This window comes from Dama dama, chromosome 12 (genome assembly GCF_033118175.1).
Source record: "Dama dama isolate Ldn47 chromosome 12, ASM3311817v1, whole genome shotgun sequence".
Classification (NCBI taxonomy): Eukaryota; Metazoa; Chordata; class Mammalia; order Artiodactyla; family Cervidae; genus Dama; species Dama dama.
This window is the reverse complement of record NC_083692.1, coordinates 90120380-90142445: the sequence shown is the minus strand read 5'-3', so window position 1 is coordinate 90142445 and position 22066 is coordinate 90120380. Positions and strand designations below refer to the sequence as shown.

At 46.2% G+C, this 22066-nt stretch overlaps 1 protein-coding gene and 1 non-coding gene across 2 annotated transcripts in view; one reads left to right on the top strand and one right to left on the bottom strand.

Moving 5' to 3' along the window:
• Positions 1–22066, bottom strand: part of SERINC5 (serine incorporator 5) — a 103540-nt gene that overhangs the window by 51299 nt on the left and 30175 nt on the right. Inside the window, exon 2 of the mRNA XM_061158085.1 lies at positions 651–812. Coding sequence (XP_061014068.1) covers positions 651–812 — 162 coding nt within the window. The remainder of the gene's footprint in view (positions 1–650; positions 813–22066) is intronic.
• Positions 1185–1291, top strand: LOC133067619 (U6 spliceosomal RNA). The gene has a single exon (XR_009695386.1). It is a non-coding gene; the product is annotated as a U6 spliceosomal RNA (small nuclear RNA).

Below are 22066 nucleotides of genomic sequence, written 5' to 3'. Positions count from 1 at the left end.
TTATTCAGAACCTGAGAAGGGAAGGATGGCGTTATTTATTGGGCTCCCTCAGAATCCCCAGTCCATCCCCCCATCATCAGGCCCATTATGAGGAAACTCCAGAAAAAGGTCCTATATGTGTCCCTCTCAGCATCATGTACTTGGGATACCTTGCAGACACTGCCCAGGCAATGACTGGAAGAAAATCCATCCTTCACCCCCTGGAAACACCCACCCTACACATGACATGTCCAGAAAAGTAAAACCCGCCCTTTAGCCCACTCCTCATTTTCTGTGGGATGGTCTAGGCTTTACCACACTGGCCACGTTAAGTGTTTGTATAATAGCTGTGACTGGAGACGCCGGCCATCATCCTTAGGACCAGGGAAAAGTACAAAAGTCTATAAGGAAAGACTACACATCTAATCAGGAACAGCCATCAACAAAGCTAAGACATCGGAAGCCATCTGACCTACCACTAAAGATCAAGATGGTGAAAGGTTTGCCCGCTTAGAAAGAAAGCATTGAAGAGGCGTCAGCAAGGGTCAGGAAGAGCAGGTATAACCCCAAACCACGCTGGGTGGCTGGGCCCCTTGCTCTACACCGAATACTTCCCACAACCCCTCATCAACCATCGCCGGTGATGGGCGGAGCGGACGGGGCTGACTTACGTGCTCCCTCATCTCGTTGGCCACGGTGTTGGACATCATGATGCAGCAGATGATGACGACCAGGATGAAGTAGAGTGCGTACATGAAGCGGGTACTCCGGGACTGACGGACCTTGGGGCCACAGCAGTAGGAGCAGCCGGCGTTCCCACAGCAGCAGGCCAACTAGGGAAGGAACACAGAGTGTCTTCTCAGAGCCTCTCCTTTAAAGACCTGCTGAGCCCAGACCTCCGCAGGTGAGCTACCACCCTTCCGAAGTGTCCTACCCACAGGGCACGTGTGAACATCTGAGTGTGTGAACAAAGCTGTCGCCAGGATTGGTCTGACGTTGTCTTTAGTAAACACGGTGAGGCTTGGGAGATGTCCAATAGCTAAACAGAAAAGGCACCCTTCACCCGAAGCACTGTGATCACTCAGACAAAAACAACCAGGGAAGAAGAGCACGGGAGCCGAGAACTAGAAGAACTAAATGAAGCGGGAAGGACGGGAAAACCAAGAAGCTGAGCCCAAGAAAGACCCTGTCAAAATCCACAGCCAGTGCTCACTTCGGCAGCACATATACTAAAATTGGAACGATACAGAGAAGATTAGCATGGCCCCTGCGCAAGGATGACACGCAAATTCGTGAAGCGTTCCATATTTAAAAAAAAAAAAAAAAATCCACAGCCAAAGAACGAACTGCATGGCATGGTGGGGATTGGGGCGGGGGCCGGAGCGGGCGGATTACCAGAAACAGGAAGCATAGAAGACAGAGGCACCTATCAGAGATTTGGCTCAAGAGTGCGGCTGGACAGGGCTTTACTGGTCAATGTAACTGGACATGATTTGACTTGAGAATATTAAATAAAACAGGGACTAAGTTTTTAGGTTTGGGTCTGGTGTTAATTTTTTTTTTTTCCTTGAAGAGTTTTTTGTTTTTTTTTTAAGAGTAGTTTTAGGTTATACAACAAAATTAAGGGGAAAGCATAGAGATGTTCCACATGCTCCCTATTCCCACACATGTATAGTCTCTCCCACTATCAATATCATTGACCAGAATGATAACATTTTTTAAAAAATTTTACCAAGGACGAACTTGCACTGGCACCTCATAATCACACCAAGTCCATGGTTTATGTAAGGGTCCATTCTCGGTGTCTTGAGTGTAACGGGTTTAGATAAATGTCCAATGATATCTATCCATCATTATAGTATTAGAGTATTTTCACTGCCCTAAAAGGAAACTATTCTTTAGTAAGCACCAGGCAAGAAAACAGTGTTGTTAAAAGATCAAAGTATTCAGCCAGCCTGGATTTGGGACCTGGCTCTGTAACCTATTAGCTATGAGCCCCGAGCAAGTTTCCTTACTTTTCAAGACTCAGACTCCTCATGTATTAGAGTAAGGGTGGTAACAGTACTTAATGTACTGGTGGTCTCTTGGATAACCTAATCAGACATACCTAGTTTTAGGGAGGAATTGCTATTTAGTAGATAGGGAGAAATACAAAAGAGATTACCATAAACTACAAATAACCACCAAACCTATGTGTTTTAACACTATATATAAAAACCTAACAATGCAATCTTTTGATCATGATTTAGCAGGAAGTTCAGAGTTTTGCTTGGCTTCAAAACAAGCATCAATTAGAAGGCTATACTATAAACATCACTTACGGTAAGAAGAGATCATAGGTGTAAGATGACAACAGGCTGTAATCATTAGGACAGATCTTGGAAACATACACATTTCCCAAATTATTTAATCTGCTTAAGGAAATCGTTGTTGTTTAAGCCCTTTGTCATTCTGCACTATTTCATTACTTGAAATTTCTTAATGCACTCTTTCCATCTTACATGCAGTTTTCTAAGCCACTTTCCTCAAGACTCTCTGGCCTCATAAGGCCGGGCCACTGCTTTGCAAGATCAGCTACTCTATCGGGCTGAGCTAACAGATCGCACAGTGGAGCCCTAACACCGCTGCCTTTGTGGTGTTCTTACAGGCCACCCTCCTTCACAGCTCACTCAGCCACAGTCTCGGTCTTTGATTTCCCGATCCCTTTCCACTCATATGCCCCAATTTTTCTTTTCTCTCCCTTGCAGCTCCCTCTTTGCTCCTCCCACTGGCTTAGCTGGCTCCTCTCCCAGCCCTGCCTCCCTCCTCCTCTGCCTTCCAAATTCCTTCCCAACTGCCTCATTCACTGGTTGCTAACTCTTTAAGCTCCATGGTCTCAGATAACCAGTTTTACTGTATTTCAAATTCAAATGTGATCAAATATTTATCCTACATGGAAAAAGAAATATTTAGAAGCAGGTGATACATACCATGATAAACCTTACCCACAGAATCAACCTTTACACTTACTATCTCCACAGAGGGAAAAATGAACAGATGCAGATATATTGTGAGCCTAATTAATCATTTAAAGACAAACAGTAACAGAGGGATATGATTATGAAAAATGAAGAGAAAATCATATTGATTTAATCCTATCATTTTTAAAGTCATGTATCATTGTATAGACCTAATTTTTTAGTTGGAAAATGGAACTATTTCCTGCCATATCAGTAAACAAATATGTGACAGTCATCAGCAATTGCAGTCTCCAATGTCAGCCAGGAGCTCTATGGAAACTCAGGATGTGAAAACACAAGATACGTGCCCCAAATAGCTGAGATATATATCAAAGGAATAATTTCAATGAGACCCAACTCTTGCATCTCCCCATACATAGCAAAGTGCCAAACTTCTTGGGATAGTAATCTTCTGATATTCAGACTGCCTGCTCTTTGTTGCAAAGCTCCTATATATCCGAGCTTCCCCTCACCTCCTCAGAGCAGATTCTCAGAGCTATCTGAAATGCTGTCTCCCAGGCTACAGTCCTCATTTTGCCCCCAAAGAAAACTTAACTTGCAACTCTCACTTTGTGCATTTTTTTTAAAAGTCAACAAAATTCTCATTTTTCACTTTCACTCTATATATGGTATTTCTGTGTATATACATATGAGTTTCCCTGGTGGCTCAGTGATAAAGAATCCACCTGCAATACAGGAGATGCGGGTTTGATCCCTGGGTCCCCTAGAGGAGGAAATGGCAACCCACTCCAGTATTCTTGCCTGGGAAATCCTATGGACAGAGCAGCCAACAGGCTATAGTCCATCAGGTCACAAAAGAGTCAGATATGACTTAGCAACTAAACCACCACCACATACACATACACATATAGATAGACAGATATAGATGTGTGCTCATATATACATACACATGCCTAATATTAGAATCAAATAGCAGAGCTCTACTAGCCTAAAAGTTATTTATCAAAGAAAACTAGGCCAAGCACAAACAGTAGAAGTGTACTATGTGTGTGCTAAGTCACTTCAGTCATGTCCGACTGACTCTTCGCGGCCCCACGGACTGTGGTCTGCCGGGCTCCTCTGTCCATGGGATTCTCCAGGCAAGAACACTGGAGTGTGTTGTCATGCCTTCCTCCAGGAGATCTTCTTGACCCAAAGAACAAAACCACATCTCTTACGTCTCATTATCTTAAGCTATCATTGATATGGAAGTGGAAATTCAAAACAGCATCCATAAAAGTAACGTTATGTTAGCATCAAGGAAAATCTTACAGCCCTGCTGACTTACCCCTTCTTTCTGGAATAGTATAATTTATAAAATGGGTTTCTTTTATTCCCTGACATTTACAGCTTTATTACTCTGGGCATTTGTTGTTCAGTTGCTCAGTCATGTCTGACTCTCTGTGACCTCATGGACTTCAGCATGCCAGGCTTCCTTGTCTTTCACCTTCTCCCAGAGCTTGCTCAAACTCATGTCCATTGAGTCGGTGATGCCGTCCAACCATCTTGTCCTCTGTTGTCCCCTTCTCCTCCCGCCTTCAATCTTTCCCAGCATCAGGGTCTTTTCCTATGAGTCCATTCTTCGCATCAGGTGGCCAAAGTATTGTAGCTTCAGCATCAGTCCTTCCAATGAATATTCAGAACTGATTTCCTTTAGAATTGACTGGTTTGATCTCCTTGCAGTCCAAGGGATTCTCAAGAGTCTTCTCCAGCACTGCAGTTCAAAAGCATCAACTCTTCGGTGCTCAGACTTCTTTATGGTCCAACTCTCATATCCAAACATGAGTACTGGAAAAACCATAGCTTTGACTAGAGGGACCTTTGTTGGCAAAGTAATGTCTCTGCTTTTTAATACGCTGTCTAGGTTGGTCATAGCTTTTCTTCCAAAGAGCAAGTGTCTTAATTTCATGGCTGCAATCACCATCTGCAGTGATTTTGAAACCCAAGAAAATAAAGTCTGTTACTGTTTCCATTGTTTCCCCATCATATTGCCATGAAGTGATGGGACCAGATGCCATGATCTTCATTTTTTAATGTTGAATTTTAAGCCAGCTTTTTCACTCTCCTTTTTCACCTTCAAGAGGCTCTTTAGTTCCTCTTCACTTTTTGCCTAAGGGTGGTGTCACCTGCAAACCTGTGGTTATAGATATTTCTCCCAGCACTCTTGATTCCAGCTTGTGCTTCACCCAGCCTGGCATTTCGCATGATGTACTCTGTATATAAGTTAAATAAGCAGGGTGACAATATACAGCCTTGACGTACTCCTTTCCCAATTGGAACCAGTCCATTGTTCCATGTGCAGTTCTAACTGTTACTTCTTGACCTGCATACATGGCACTCCCCAAACCTATAACTTCAAAACTGGAGAAACCAACTCCTAGACAGTCTAACTTCTGGGGCTGTCACAAGTTTGGAGACGAATGTCTGTGTCTTGTTACTCCTGATTCCCAAGGACCTAAACTTTCTACTGAAAAGGTAGAAAAAACAAAGGTAGAATGTGCAACACCTAGAGTGAAACCTAACGTAGATGGTGGACTTTAGATGATAGATCACTGGTTGTAATGAACATACCACCATATCGGGGTGAGAATAATGGAAGAGCTGTGTGTGTAATGAATATACCACTCTGGCAGAGGGAGTGAATAATGGGAGAGCTGTGTCTGTAATGAGTGTACCACTCCAGTGGGGGGTGTGAATAGTGGGAGAGTGGTGTGTATAATAAATGTACCACTCTAGCAGGAGGTGTGAATAGTGGGGGAGCTCTGCCTGTAATGAGTGTACCACTCTAGCAGGAGGTGTGAATAGTGGGAGAGCTGTGTGATGAAGGCACCACTCTGGCAGGGTTGTAAATAACGGGAGAGCTGTGTGTGTGATGAATGTACCACTCTAGTAAGGGGTGTGAATAGTGGGAGAGCTGTGTGTGTAATGAATATACCACTCTGGCAGAGGGAGTGAATAATGGGAGAGCTGTGTCTGTAATGAGTGTACCACTCCAGTGGGGGGTGTGAATAGTGGGAGAGTGGTGTGTATAATGAATGTACCACTCTAGCGGGGGGTGTGAATAGTGGGAGAGCTGTGTGTGTAATGAATGTACCACTCTAGCAGGAGGTGTGAATAGTGGGAGAGCTGTGTCATGAAGGCACCACTCTGGCGGGGGGAGTGAATAGTGGGAGAGCTGTGTGTGTAATGAATGTACCACTCTAGCGGGGGGTGTGAATAGTGGGAGAGCTGTGTGTGTAATGAATGTACCACTCTAGCGGGGGGTGTGAATAGTGGGAGAGCTGTGTGTGTAATGAATGTACCACTCTGGCAGGGGGTGTGAATAGTGGGAGAGCTGTGTGTGTAATGAATGTACCACTCTAGTGGGGGGTGTGAATAATGGGAGAGCTCTGTGTGTAATGAATGTACCACTCTAGTGGGGGGTGTGAATAGTGGGAGAGCTGTGTGTGTAATGAATGTACCACTCTAGTGAGGGGTGTGAACAGTGGGAGAGCTGTGTGTGTAATGAATGTACCACTCTAGCGGGGGGTGTGAATAGTGGGAGAGCTCTGTGTGTAATGAATGTACAACTCTGGCAGGGGGTGTGAATAGTGGGAGAGCTGTGTGTGTGATGAATGTACCACTCTAGTGGGAGGTGTGAATAGTGGGAGAGCTGTGTGTGTAATGAATGTACCACTCTAGTGGGGGGTGTGAATAGTGGGAGAGCTGTGTGTGTAATGAATGTACCACTCCAGTGGGGGGTGTGAATAGTGGGAGAGCTGTGCGTGTGATGAATGTACCACTCTGGCAGGGGGTGTGAACAGTGGGAGAGCTGTGTGTGTAATGAATGTACCACTCTAGCGGGGGGTGTGAATAATGGGAGAGCTGTGTGTGTAATGAATGTACCACTCTAGCGGGGGGGGTGTGAATAGTGGGAGAGCTGTGTGTGTAATGAATGTACCACTCTGGCAGGGGGTGTGAATAGTGGGAGAGCTGTGTGTGTAATGAATGTAGCACTCTAGCGGGAGGTGTGAATAGTGGGAGAGCTGTGTGTGTAATGAATGTACCACTCTGGCAGGGGGTGTGAACAGTGGGAGAGCTGTGTGTGTAATGAATGTACCACTCTAGTGGGGGGTGTGAATAGTGGGAGAGCTGTGTGTGTAATGAATGTACCACTCTAGTGGGGGGTGTGAATAGTGGGAGAGCTGTGTGTGTAATGAATGTACCACTCTAGCGGGGGGTGTGAATAGTGGGAGAGCTGTGTGTGTAATGAATGTACCACTCTAGCGGGGGGTGTGAATAGTGGGAGAGCTGTGTGTGTAATGAATGTACCACTCTAGTGGGGGGTGTGAATAGTGGGAGAGCTGTGTGTGTAATGAATGTACCACTCTAGTGGGGGGTGTGAATAGTGGGAGAGCTGTGTGTGTAATGAATGTACCACTCTGGCAGGGGGTGTGAATAATGGGAGAGCTGTGTGTGTAATGAATGTACCACTCTAGCAGGAGGTGTGAATAGTGGGAGAGCTGTGTGTGTAATGAATGTACCACTCTGGCGGGGTGTGTGAATAATGGGAGAGGTGTGTGTGTAATGAATGTACAACTCTAGCAGGAGGTGTGAATAGTGGGAGAGCTGTGTGTGTAATGAATGTACCACTCTAGCGGGGGGTGTGAATAGTGGGAGAGCTGTGTGTGTAATGAATGTACCACTCTGGCAGGGGGTGTGAATAATGGGAGAGCTGTGTGTGTAATGAATGTACCACTCTAGCAGGAGGTGTGAATAGTGGGAGAGCTGTGTGTGTAATGAATGTACCACTCTAGTGGGGGGTGCGAATAGTGGGATAGCTGTGTGTGTAATGAATGTACCACTCTGGCAGGGGGTGTGAATAATGGGAGAGCTGTGTGTGTAATGAATGTACCACTCTAGCAGGAGGTGTGAATAGTGGGAGAGCTGTGTGTGTAATGAATGTACCACTCTAGTGGGGGGTGCGAATAGAGGGAGAGCTGTGTGTGTAATGAATGTACCACTCTAGTGGGGGGTGCGAATAGTGGGAGAGCTGTGTGTGTAATGAATGTACCACTCTAGTGGGGAGTGTGAATAGTGGGAGAGCTGTGTGTGTAATGAATGTACCACTCTAGTGGGGGTTGTGAATAGTGGGAGAGCTGTGTGTGTAATGAATGTACCACTCTAGCGGGGGGTGTGAACAGTGGGAGAGCAGTGTGTGTAATGAATGTACCACTGTAGCGGGGGGTGTGAATAGTGGGAGAGCTGTGTGATGAAGGTACCACTCTGGCAGGCGGTATAAATAATGGGAGAGCTGTGTGTGTGATGAATGTACCACTCTAGTGAGGGGTGTGAACAGTGGGAGAGCTGTGTGTGTGTAATGAATGTACCACTCTGGCGGGGGGAGTGACTAATGGGAGAGCAGTGTGTGTAATGAATGTACCACTCTGGCAGGGGGTGTGAATAATGGGAGAGCTGTGTGTGTAATGAATGTACCACTCTAGCAGGGGGTGTGAATAATGGGAGAGCTGTGTGTGTGATGAATGTACCACTCTAGTGAGGGGTGTGAACAGTGGGAGAGCTGTGTGTGTGTAATGAATGTACCACTCTGGCGGGGGGAGTGACTAATGGGAGAGCTGTGTGTGTAATGAATGTACCACTCTAGCAGGGGGTGTGAATAATGGGAGAGCTGTGTGTGTAATGAATGTACAACTCTGGCGGGGGTTGTGAATAGTGGGAAAGCTGTGTGTGTAATGAATATACCACTCTAGGGGGGGGTGTGAATAATGGGAGAGCTGTGGTGGGGTGAAGAAGAATGGATTATGTTTGAAGTCTCTGTCTCTGCCTTTCCATTTTGCTGGAACCCCAAACATCTTAAAAATAAAATGTATCGAAAAACAAACAACATATGAACAAAATAGTGCCCATCAATGGCTCAATAAACGGATGCTAAATGAATAACATATGATAAATTCCTAACAGCAACACTCCTCAAACGAAATGGCTCACAGCCCCACTCCACAGGGCCAGGGGCACATGTCACATGCCGAACTCTGAATCTCTCACGCCCACACTGTATCACAGGGAGCTCATTATTTAGGCCTTGAGTTTGTAGATACTGCACACAGTCTTTCTCCTCAAGAAATCAGTATACATTCAAGAGTAACCCAAGACAACCCTTTGGGAGGACCATGTTTACAATTCTTCTAGAAGTTCATCCTGCAGGTATGATTACACAAGTGCAGAGAGAGTTAAATATAAGTTTGCTCATTAGCAGCATAGAAACAGTCTTATTCTCCAGCTGCACAGGGACTGAATAAATTAATTATGGACTCTCCACACAACAGGACACAGTTTAAAAGAAGAAGGCAGCGTTACGGGCAGAATTGTGTCCTTACCCTCATTCCTCTTGTCACATGCTGAAGTCCTAATGCCCTGCATCTCTGCACGTGACTATCTGGACAGAGGGCCCTGAGAGAGGTAGTTAAGATGAAACAAGGTCATTGGGTGGGCCCGAATCCAGTATGACTGGGGTCCTTGTAAGAAGAAGAGATTAGGACACGGACACACTCAGAAGGAAGACCATGTGAGGCCACAGCGGGCAGTCAGCCTTCTACGAACCAAGGAGAGAAGCCTCTCGTGATCTTGGACTTCTAGCCCCAGATCTGTGAACAATTAAATGTTGGTTGTTTATTTACACCACCCGGTCTGTGGTACTTGGTTATGACAGTAAGCTAACACAGTCAGCAGAGCCGGATACGTTATGGTTATGCGTGTCTATAAGTGGGGTGTGTAGCTACAAAGGCCACTAACATCAGTCAGCTGGAGGGTGGGCCTAGGAAGCTGGGCCTCGATGTGGGGAGCAAAGTAAGACAGCTATGTCTCACAGTTCTGCTCTCCTGTTTGGGTTTTTAACCATGTGTGTGTATCACCCTTGTGATTAAAAAAAGAAAACACACTATTTAAGAAAAGTAACTATGTTTCGAGATATTGATATAGAAGTATTTGCAATGTGGCATTGACTTGTGTGATTTCTTTCTTTCTGAAGAACTCCCCCTCCCTCAAACATACTGAAAAAGAAAAAATTTCAAAGAGCTGTTCACACCCTATATCTAACTTCCTTTGAAATAACCATAGCATGAAGAGTAAAGGCTTTTCTAAATAGAAGGTGCTTTGTCCAAAGGGGAGGGTGAGCAGAGTGCACATGAAAGGATAAGCCAGCCTCTTGCTGCTTCCTGGAGCCGGGCCTTCCCCTTAGTGTGAGTTTTCCTCTCTTATCTAAGGAGAACACACACACACACACACACACACACACACACACACACACACACACACACACTCCCCACAGTAATAAATACCAGTCTCCCTCCCTGTCCTCCCCACTGGCCTCGGGCTTGTCAACCACAAATTGGCACTTGCCGTGGAGGCTTGCTTGCCATCCACCTCTGCAAGGATTAAATCATGTGCTGCTGTAGCAGCTGACCTCAACACCCCTTGAAGGAGTTCAGGGTGGAGAGCAGAAGCGAGGCATCTTTGAGCCGGGAAAACTGGCAGGACAGGTCTTCAGATAGTTACATATTCTCAGGAGCTGATTTTATGAGCCCAATTCTTAAATGTCCTCATGTCTAGAGAAGCACTAAAATCCTTCATGGTGATGACCGTTTCTTGTGACTGACAGAAGCTTCACAAGACTAGTAGAAACCTCCTAAAAATAAACATGCTTGATTGTAAATACTCCCCCTTTCCAAAATCACATATATACTGTCCTTCTCCCCTACCTCTTTCAAGCAGTTTCTCAGAGCTATCTGAGGTGCTCTCTCCCGGGCTGCAGTCCTCATTTTGCCCTAACTAGTACTTGACTCACAACTCTCACATTGTGCTTTTTTTTTTTTTTTTTTAAGTCAAGAGGTTGAGAGTTCCTCTAAGGACTGATGCCAGGCACATGAGGAAATGATCACAGAAGTGATACGTGAGTTAGGACTGGTAGTAACTTCCAGGCTCTTCTTTTGTTAAATTAAAAAGCACAATTCCTGTATTACCTAGAATTCCCTGCTGACACCACCACCAATTGGAAACAGCAAGAAATCAGGAAGAAAGTCAAAGAGATGTCACAGAATCATAAAATCCATGTAAATAAACACACATGTATCTTGTAAGAGTTCCCCTCTCCCTCCCTCAGGTCTGGTCTGCACAATTCCAACAGGCTTGCGTAAGCCCACTGGTGGAAGAGGACAGGTCTGAGAACCAGAGGGCCTGGACTCTAACTCTGTGTAGCTCTGGGACTTGGCTTTCCTCATCTGCACATTGAAGGAGCCTAGCAGAGGACAGGTAAAGAGGTTTCATCTCATGCTCAGCTCACTGGTAATGGCAGTCCTGAGGTGGGTTCTAAGCTGAATGTCTCACTCCACAGGGGAAATGCAAGCACCAATGAGCACCAGGTACCAGAGGCATGGAGGCACCCCTGCCAGAATCTGGTCATCCCCGCAAGAGGTGACCTGACCTCTCCCATCCATAAACTCGCAGACATTGAAATGACCTGCAAGAGGCAAGTGCCCTGGGTTAATGAGCCCAAAGCATGAAGGCAGAAAGAACAATCAGAAAGAGAAAAATTAAAAAGTGGAGCAGTCAAAGGCTCTTCGTGTAGCCGTGGGTTCTATGAGCATCCTTGCAGCACTGCCTTCCATACTATGTCTGCAATGTGCAGCTCCCGAGGCAGTGCCAAAACTCACGTTCATCATCATGGCTCAGGCATCCCATTATCGCGGGTTCCCTTCCTTCCTCTCAGGAAGGCAAACAGGCTGCGCAGGATGCTTCTGTTACAAGAATCACCCCAAACTCAGGACACATTTTTAGTTCCGGTGCTTTAGTATGGGGGAGTTGTAAGCCCCTCAGCAACATAGCAAACATTCACTTTTCTCTTTTGGCATTTCTCACAGCTTGCCAGATATCTTAGTTCTCCAATCAGGGATCAAACCCATGCCCCCTGCAGTGGAAGCCCAGAGCCCTAACCACTGGACCACCAGGGATTCCCAGCATTTATTCAGACTTATCCCATGAGAGCTCTGGACAGCCTGGTTGGCTTTAGTGCATCTAAACTAAGTTCAAACTTCAAAAGGAAAGAACGCTTCAAATCTGACATGGACCTTCAATCAGTCCTTTTCCTGACTTGGAAGTGCAGGAGCGCAGCAGAACTGAGGAAAGACTTCACAGAGATTTTTGTTAACTACAATAATTATAATATTGTCCCTTAATAGTGAGGGGATGGAGCAGCAGTAGAAGTTCCTAAAAAACTGAAGATGTTGAAGCTGCTGGAAGCAGAACCCAGGTGTTCCTATGCAAGCTGGGGGCACGGAACACCAAAAAATAGAAGAAAAATACCTGAGACATAAAGGTAGGTTCAGAATATTTTATAAAAGTAAATTGTGCTCTCTTTTAATTTTGATTTCCACATCTTTTGGCGACACACAATATATTACTCACGCCATGTCACAGCCCACTTGCCTTCCTTCTCCTTTGAGGTTTCAGGACTTTCTATGAATCACCAGCGGTCAGCACAGGTAAGCAAGAACTGATTCTACTTTGACAGCAGTGTTTGTTTAAATCTGGGTCTCCACAACCAACCTTCTGCAGCTCATTCTCCTCACTCTATGCTCAGAAACACCTTCCCATTGAGCTTACACAGACCTTTTCCTTCACTACAACCAGGAGGCAGAGGGAGTGGTAAATGGCAACTCTTGCCAACGTGGTGCCATGTGCTACCTGTTCCCGGTAGCTTTGCGTGGGAATGATGTGCCTTGAAAGCTAGAGTAAGAACATTCAACTACTCAGCTCAATAAAGAAGCACCTTACTGCATAAGAAATACAGGTGGCAGGTAGTCACTAATTCACAAAATGACTATGTTTTGGAAAACTCAACACATCCTATGTATATGTTAAAAAGTTATTTTTTTTCGGGCTTATTGGATTTCTCCCACTCAGAAGAATATAGGGCAGGGACTTGCCTGGTGGAACAGTGGTGAAGAATCCACCTGTCAATGCAGGGGACACAGGTTCAACCCCTGGTCTGGGAAGTTCCCACCTGCTTCTGGGAAACTAAGCCCAGGCATCACAACCACTGAGCCCTTGTGCTGTAACTACTGAAGGCTGTGCGCCCAGAGCCAGGAGAAGCCACCACAATGAGAAGCTTGCGCACCACCACCAGAAAGCAGCCGCCACTCGCTGCAACTCAAGATAGCGGCAGCACAGCAATAAAAAGGAATCGGTGCAGCCACAAATAAATAAATAAATAGGGGCAACCTAGTAAAGCTTATCTAATCCATAATAACTTTAGCTACCCAGAGCTAACACTGTGCCCCTTGTAACGTACAACTTTTATCACTAGCCGTTATATCGCCCCCACTTACGCAGCGGGCAAATGGCAGAGTCAGGATTTGAATCTGTAGGCTCTTTGCAAACCTGCTCCCCTCACTGCTGGTATATAAAGAGGAAGCACAACAGACAACACTGGCCTGAAACCTTGGTTTCCTACAGAAGGGAAACTGGCTGTGTGGGGACGAAGTGGCAAGTGAGGAAGCTGTTCCACTCTCCTGTCCTCAGGGGTACAGAAAGTATTCAACAAGTATCTGAAGAAGCCGTCTTCCTTTGTGTGCCCCTCCTCTCTCCAGGTAACCTCTGGCTTCAGTGGACTTGGAGGACCTCTATCAGAGACCGGCCCAAGCAGCTCAGCCCCTCCCATCACCAAGCTCCCCACCTCACCACCAAGTCCCACCCCATTTTTAAAGCCCTACCCTTAATCCTGTGGAAATAACCAAGGGATTCATTCACTTAACTAATGGTCACTATATCAATACCACACACCTCCTGTGCAATGTTAATTCCTGGAAATGCAGCAATAGGCCCCATGGGACCTTCCTCTAAACCCTCTGCTTTAGCTCCTCTCTGAAGCACTTAGCTAACACTATCTAATGGACATTCCTGAGTCGTCTTACAGATGTGAAAACCCCCACCAAGTGGAAGACACTAACTACTTGATGACCATGAGCACCTGGCCCCTAGACCTACTACTGCCTAAGGCTTGATAATGTTAACCCCTATGACATCACCCTGTCACCACACCATCGGCCATTCAGAGATCTGTGCACAAGCTGATCACCTTAAAAACCCATTCAGAGATCTGTGCACAAGCTGATCACCTTAAAAACGCTTTGCTGGAACCCTTCAGGGAGTTTGGGCACAAACCACCCGTCTCCTTGAATGGCCCTGCAATAAACCTTTCTCTGCTCCAAACTCTGATGCTTTGGTTTGTCTGGCCTCACTATGAGTTTGGCACATGAACTTACACTGACACAACATTTTGTTTAAAAGAAAGGAAACCTGGATGTCCCTTTCTGTACTGGAAGGAGTACTGATCGAAATTATGGTGCATTCGTATTATTGAATCCAATGTACCCACTGATTATACAGAAAAAATTGCCATCATGGAAAGGTGTGTGTGTGTGTGTGCACGCGCGCGCACTAGCCTAGTCATGTCCAACTTTTTGTGACCCTGTGGACTGCAGCCCGCCAAGTTCTTTCCATCCCAGGCAAGAATACTGGAGTTGGTTGACATTTCCTACACCTGGAGATCTTCCCAACCCAGGAATCGAACCCATGTCTCTTGCATCTTCTGCACTGGCAGGCGGATTCTTTGTCACTGAGCCACCTGGGAAGCCCATGGAAAGATATCCACACTGCATTAACTGAAAATAGTTCATAACACAAAAACACAGAGTATGATAGCATTTGGAGTAAAATGATAACAAGACATAGATCCGCCATAACAACAACAAAAAGCGATCTAGAAGGGCACATCAGGGCATCAACAGTAGTTAACAGTTGCAGGATGATGAGTGACTATGCTTTTCTGTATTTTCTGAACTCTTTGCAACAAGCACATATCTTTTCTTAAAAAATACATTTTAAAGGCACATATCTTATAATTAGAAAAACACTTCAAGTTTCTATTTTGGAAGAAAACAAAATGACATTCCTGTTCTACCTTACAGGTGGTAAACACTCAAATATTTGCTAAATGAATCAGCCAGTGAGTAAATAAGATCTACTTCAGCTATGTAATTGGTAGAAAACAGAGTTAACTATCACTGTAACTGAGTCATAAAAGTAGAAAATTCCTACTGTGCTGTATCTTTAAATATGGTTAAGATGGTAAATTTTTTTACCTCAACTTAAAATTTCTTTAACCCTTGTAACATTTTTTAGTTCAATTGCTATAAATAAACCTCTGCTTGGTAGACTATGAAGCAAATAAAAATGAAATGGGAAAAATTAATGGCTACTAAGGATTCAGGGAATTGAATTAGAAGATGTATGTTTGCCTGAACCCGAAATTGGCTCTTGTGCTTGCCTTCCATTTCAGATTCTTAAGTTTTTCTCTTTTGAGTTCAGAGAATTCCTTAAAGCTCCGAGGGTTTTACAATCTCTTCATAACTGTAGGGACAGGACTCTGTAGGCTTGTCAGAAAGGAATTTGGGACAAGGGTTTCTGACACGGGTTTCAACATTCTAGAATTTGCTGGTTTTAACAGCATCCCATGAAAACTGTCAAGGGTCAGTGTCCTTCCTTCAAGAGCACTGAGTCCCCACAGCCACTGGGACCCAATCGGAGACAACCAGAGACAGGCCACCAACACCTGCCAAGCCAGCACTGGCTTTTGGGTTACAGCGAATCTGCACAAAACCGTTTCCCTTGTTGGGAGTCTCCTTCTCACAAGGTTAGTGTTATTTTCAGCACCAAAAGCATGCCGATCAAGTTCTCTGCTCTCAGACAGCAGCCGGATTCTTTGAATCATTCCTTGACACCACTCTCCGCTTACGTATCTTCTAAAAAAACACCACAATTGATAAATTTTAGTAGGTTGGTGGAGAGAATCTATAAAGTTTAAGTTAAAAGGTCAACTCTGCTTTGCGGCAGTTTAATAAAAAACAAACTCTCCTGGGAGACAGATCATCTAGAGAAGAGTTTATCAAACTCAGCACCATTGGGGGCCACATAATTCTTCGTGGTGGTGGGGGGGGGGCGTCCTGTGAGCTATGGGATGTTTAGCAGCAGCATCCTTGGCCTTTATGTACTACATGCCAGGGGCAACCACTCCACCCCACAACACACACAAGTGGAGATAATCAGAAATGCCTCAGACAACTGCCCTCCCCCTTCTCAATGGAGCCAGACTGTCTGGGTTCACACCCAAGCTCTACTGCAGCCTGGTTATGGGCTCTTGAGCCAATTCTTTACCTCTCCACGTTTCAATGACCTCATTGTTCAATGGGTATAAAAGTACCTCCTTCCCAGGGCTATTTTGAGGATTAAATGAATCAGTTCAGGGAAAGTTCTTAGCACAGACCCTGGCACAGGATGCCACCCCCTTCCCAAGAAAGCCACCTAAACGTATCATCTATGTCATCATAGTCACGTCCTTCCTCCTCAGAGACACCCCTTCTCTCAGTCCATCAGGGAGATATGGAGAAAGGTAAAGATGGGAGGGGGATGCGAGCAAATCATGATGCCTCGTTTATAATATTTTCATTTTCTGCTCTAATGTGGATGGTAACTGCACCTGTTGAAGGTAAATACTTTTATGAATAAAAATTCCTGAGATGTGAGCCCAGGAAAGCATCCCACTGACTTGGGAAAAAGTGGTCTCATGTGCATGGAGGCACTTCCCTCAAGCCCTCTCTATTGCCACTAAGGAACAAAGGAGGCGATCAGAACATTCATCTGCACCCACTGAAACCACAAATACCCGCAGCAGCACAGGGCTGTGAAAGACAAGTTAAACAAGTTCTAGGGGGATAAATTGGAGAAGGCAATGGCACCCCACTCCAGTACTCTTGCCTGGAAAATCCTATGGATGGAAGAGCCTGGTAGGCTGCAGTCCACGGGGTCGCTAAGAGTTGGACACGACTCAGCGACTTCACTTTCACTTTTCACTTACATGCATTGGAGAAGGAAATGGCAACCCACTCCAGTGTTCTTGCCTGGAGAATCCCAGGGACGGGGGAGCTTTGGTGGGCTGCCGTCTATGGGGTCGCACAGAGTCGGACACGACTGAAGTGACTTAGCAGCAGCAGCAGCAGCAGGGGGATAAATGGTATAAGAAAACAAAACCTTGAAATTCAAAATGAAAATGTGTAGGATGATGGGAAGGAAAGTGCTCATTAGGTTTAAACCATTTTTAAAAGTTAGTTTTAAATCTTCTCATCAAAAGGAGAGGTCGGGGCGGGGGGGCGGAAATCCTGCTTGTTCTACTTCATAATAGCTTATCGACAAGCAGTTAATGAACCACAAAACCCAAAATTTGCCTGATTGTGTTATGGAGATTATGCTGCAGTGAAGAATCTGTCAATCCTTTCTAAGAAGTACTTTTCTCCAGCCCAACCCCAGACCCTGCCAAGTGCAATGATGGAAGCCACAGAGCCAAATATGCTCTGGGAAGGAGAACAGAAATGACCTCGTTTCAACAATTCCAGTGGCCATGACCTCAGAGCTGAGGTGGGCCAGCAGTTTCAAGGGCTTAGCAATGCACTCCTTTCTCACCAAATGAAATCCCATCCGCAGCTCCAAGGCACAAAACATGGATGCACAGCACTACAAATGTTCTTACAGATTCATACAACACATATTTACCAAGTGCTTCTTAGTGACCGGGCACCATTCTAGGAGCTAGTAGTACAGTCACTGCCCTCGTGAAGCTCTAGGGGATTTATATCAAACTTAGCAACCCCAAAATTCTACTCAAACTGGGACATGTCACAGCAGCTAGGTTGAAAGCCTCTGATCCAGTCCAGTCCCCTTATTTTCCTGATAGGAAATCTGAGGACAAATCTAATGAAGGGCATCAGTGGACCAGCAAAAAACCCATCAGTTGAGACAAAGCAGTCTGGAAGCAGGATGAGCTAACAACTCAGGCATGGGTCCCACAATTCTGAATCCACAGTGTAATCAATTCACAGACATGCAAAACATGGCACCTTGAGTGAACGACGGCCTCTTGGCTCTTAATAGGAAGGCAGTAAATGTCTAAGTGTCTGATACAATGTGAAAGGTTTCCATCACAGCATAGTTCAAGTGATGGCATTTTATGGCTTACGGTGAGTCAAACCCTGGGGTGGCCACAAAGCTGAAGCTCTTGAATTTGCAGGCTATGGCTGCCAAGTGCCCAGGCCCCCTGATGTGCCCACTCCCCACTTCTGAAATGCAAGTAAGTCCCTTCCTGCATCCCCCACACAACCCACATGCCTAGTCAACTGCTGGCCACTCTTCCTCCCCATTGAAGGAAGAGGCCACTTACTCAAGACACCTCCAACCCATGGCCATACCAAGCTGGCTCTCTGAAGATGAGACTAGCTGCAACAGCTCTGTGCAAGGACAAACTCGCGCACGCCTCCTGTCCTAGATTTTCCAGCAGGATTTCATATAATTCTGTTCTTCAGGATTCCCAAATGCCTGATAAAAGGTGACATTTCAAACCTGTTTTCACATAACTGAATAAAAAAACTGAAAACAGAAATGTCAGAAAATGGCCTCTGGTTTGGAAAACCCAGAGCTGCAACCAGATGGCCCTCAGAGGCGGCCGGGGTAGAGACAAAGGCCCGTGGGAGCTCCTGGTTCTCACAGGGACCCTCCTACAGCGTCACCCTTAGTCATCTCTCTGTGGGAAATCCTGGGCCACATGAAAGGGCCTGGTGGCACAGCCTTTCTCAGAGCTGAAGTAACAGCTTCACTGTTTTCCTACAGCTGAGAAAACACTTTCTCACAGTTCATTTCTCCATTCCTCAGTCCCTCAAAGCTTCAGAAAGCTTTCTTTTCAGCTCTCCTCGAAGTTTCTCTCTCCCTCCCAATTCTAGCTTGAAGGGGAAGGAATGCATGTGTGTGTGCCCGTCCCCCAGGCAAATGTCCACTGTCTGCTTCATCTGAAGAGCTGCCCAGACCCCCAGTGCGCTTTATCAGCAGCCCGCCTACCCTCTTCTGAACCAGGGCCTCAGGTCAGGGTTTGTCAGGACGCTTTGGTTCGGGGACAGGATGTCTTGATGGCGTCGGACCGCACAGAACTCTCAGACACGTGCAACCCCCCCGGCCTCAACCTGAGAAACTTCTTGTTAGTGTTCTTAAAACACATCTGCAAAAGGAACCACAGCCACACACGAGGGAGCTCATGAATCATGTTTTCCTATCAAAATATCACAGAAATGAAAATGTTCTCATACAAGGCCCTCCTCCCCCACCCCAACCTTCACCTTCATATTTTTCATCCATCAGAGCATGGACTGTGCCAGCAAGTAGGGCAGAGGGGAATCTGAGGGTGGTTCTCCCAGGGGCATTCTTTTTAATGAAAGAAGTCACTCATGTTGGGGGTGGTATTCCCTCTGCTGCTTAAAACCACAAAGATAGAGCTCTTCTATCAGGCCTAGACTGTGAACAACAGTACTTCAGCATTAATCAAACAGAGGGAAGACAGAGCTAGGCAGACACACACACTCAATGAACTATTATTGGGCTGCAAGGTAAACAAGCCCAAGGGGTGGGCAGTTCAGGAAATGTGCCTTAATTACTGTTATTTGCTCAGTCAAACCTAGCATTTCTCAAGCCAACTGGGTGGAGTGGACAGAGGGTGGATGGAGTAGAGGGCTCCAGGGAAGAGTCTGGATCTGTCTGACTCCTCCTTCCCCCGCCCCCCACCAGGGAAATCCAAGGCCTGGTTCAAAGAGCCCAAGCTTGGGAGTTGGCAGGATGGGGCCATGGTAGGGCTGAGGGATGGAGTCTCTGAAGCGGGGAGCCCCCACCCTCTATGGAGAGAGAGGAATCAGCCAGCAGGAGGCCTGAGCACCCATGCAAGAAGCGGGGAGGATGGGCGCGGCAATGAAGTCAAAGCGCTTAGCGTACCTCCCTGGACCTTGACTTGGTGGTGGAGGCGGGGGCGGGGGGGCGGGGGGGAGGCCTGGGAAGCTACAAGCTGCTGGAGTGAGGAGAAAGCAGGTCTGGTGGGGGTGTGGCATGAGCACGGACAAGAGCCTGGACCAGGGGATAGTCAGAGGAAGTGCAGGAAGGCCCCCGAACAGACTGGCCCAGGGCAGAACATGCCTGGCAAAGTCCTAAGTACCTGAGCTCCGTGGTGCCTAGTGCGGGCCGCAGCGTGGGCATCACTGGGAGCCCGTCAGGTCTCAGAATTAGAACCTGCATTTAATAAGCTCCCCAGGTGATTTGTGGCTCCTTCAAAGTTGTGCCCAAGCTCAGGGAACCCAGGGAGGGCTTCTCTTCCGCAGTGGCATGGCCTCCTGTTCCGTGGATATGGAACAAGCCAAAGGCAGGCGCGGCCGTGTGTTTAAGGAAGACATTCCATTCCCCTCACAGCAAGTTCCTCAGTCTCCACTCAGGAGGACTCCTCAGGAATGGCAGATGGGGAACACACATCTCCAGGGGGATCGAGCACTGTTTCAGTATGACAAGGGGATTGCGACAGACAAGTGAACAGTCCCTGAAAAAGATGTCATTAAATAATTTAATACGAGAAAATGCTCATGGACACATCTCTAGGAAAAGACAGAGAAAACAGACTAAAGTATTAACCGGAGCTGTGATTTTAAATCATGTTTGTCTTCTTTACCTTGTCCCTGTTTTTCCAGATTTTCAACATTAGGAAGGATTTAAAAAAGAAAAGTATGCAAAATCTTAATAGGTGAAGAATAAAAGAATAGAAATCTTCTGACCCAGGAAAAAAGTACAAAGCCCACTTAATTTGCTACCTTCCACATAGGCTATGCCTTGCTATTTTATTTCTAAAATTCATTCCCTTGGGGTATGTTATAGAATAAGAAAACCTCGGCAAAATCAAAAATATCAGAAGGGAAGAAATACCATATAATGAGTTTCAAGGATTGCTTTATTTACAACGGCCCCAACCTCACCCTCTGGAGTGAGCCCCCTAAGACGCTGCTTTGACGTGGGGAGCATCCTGCTGTACCATCCTCCCTGCGGAAGAGTCACCCCACCCCACAACCAGGGAGGGACCACTGTCCTGAGGTCGTTTCCCAGGCACGGCAAAGCTCTGCTGGCCCACTGTCTCCAGCCATTATTTCTCACCATCACAGGCAAGTTCAGTGTCTACAACTTGAGAATTCGTGATACGGTGGTCCGTGAACATACATTTACTCTATAAGAACAAAACTGGGCCACATGGAGCTAGACCTGAAACTGTGGCCTCATCTACTCCATCCCCAGAGTCTTACGCTGTGTTCCTTCTCCCACTCCTGGGTCACACGCTGGGCCAAAGGGTCTGTTACTGAAATTAAATCACTGTAGTTTTCTCCCTAACTTGCAGGAATAAAACATAATACAGTTTTTGGTTTTTTTTTTTTTTTAATTTCTATATTCTTGCTGCTCTGGTATCTGGGGCCTAACTGACCTAAAAGGGACTGCTCCTTTCAGGGCTAGCTAATTCCTGAACGAAACTGCAAGTTGCTCAGTTGTGTCCACCATTTTGCGACTCTGTGGAATACAGTCCATGGAATTCTCCAGGCCAGAATACTGGAGTGGGTAGCCTTTCCCTCCTCCAGGGGATCTTCCCAACCCAGGGATCGAACCCAGGTCTCCTGCATTGCAGGCAGATTCTTTACCAACGGAGCTATCAGGGAAGCCCCCTAGCTAATCCCTAGATGTAGCAAATAAATCCTCTACAAGTAAACCTTTCACATGTAAACTAGTCAGCCCAGGGTCATATTCTGAATCACCCCTACTATCTGGCTGTTAGGCTCCAGGAAGTAATATTTCTCCGCCCTGACCATCGCAGCGTCACATACCAGACGTAGACACCACCTCCTCTATGCCCCACAGCCCACTGCCATTACCCAAACCAGCCAGCCCTAAACGTGCTCACCTTGCCCTGCCTTCCCAAGGAAGCCACAATAAAGACTCCTGCCCATGACCTTCCCTCACTCCTCCTGCCTCCTGACCCTGCTGCTTTCCCGTGAGGCCCTGTATGGCATGGGGACCCCATAACAAACTATCTTTTCAATAGCAGTCATCTCTTGATCTGCTGGCTTCACCACACTCAAAAG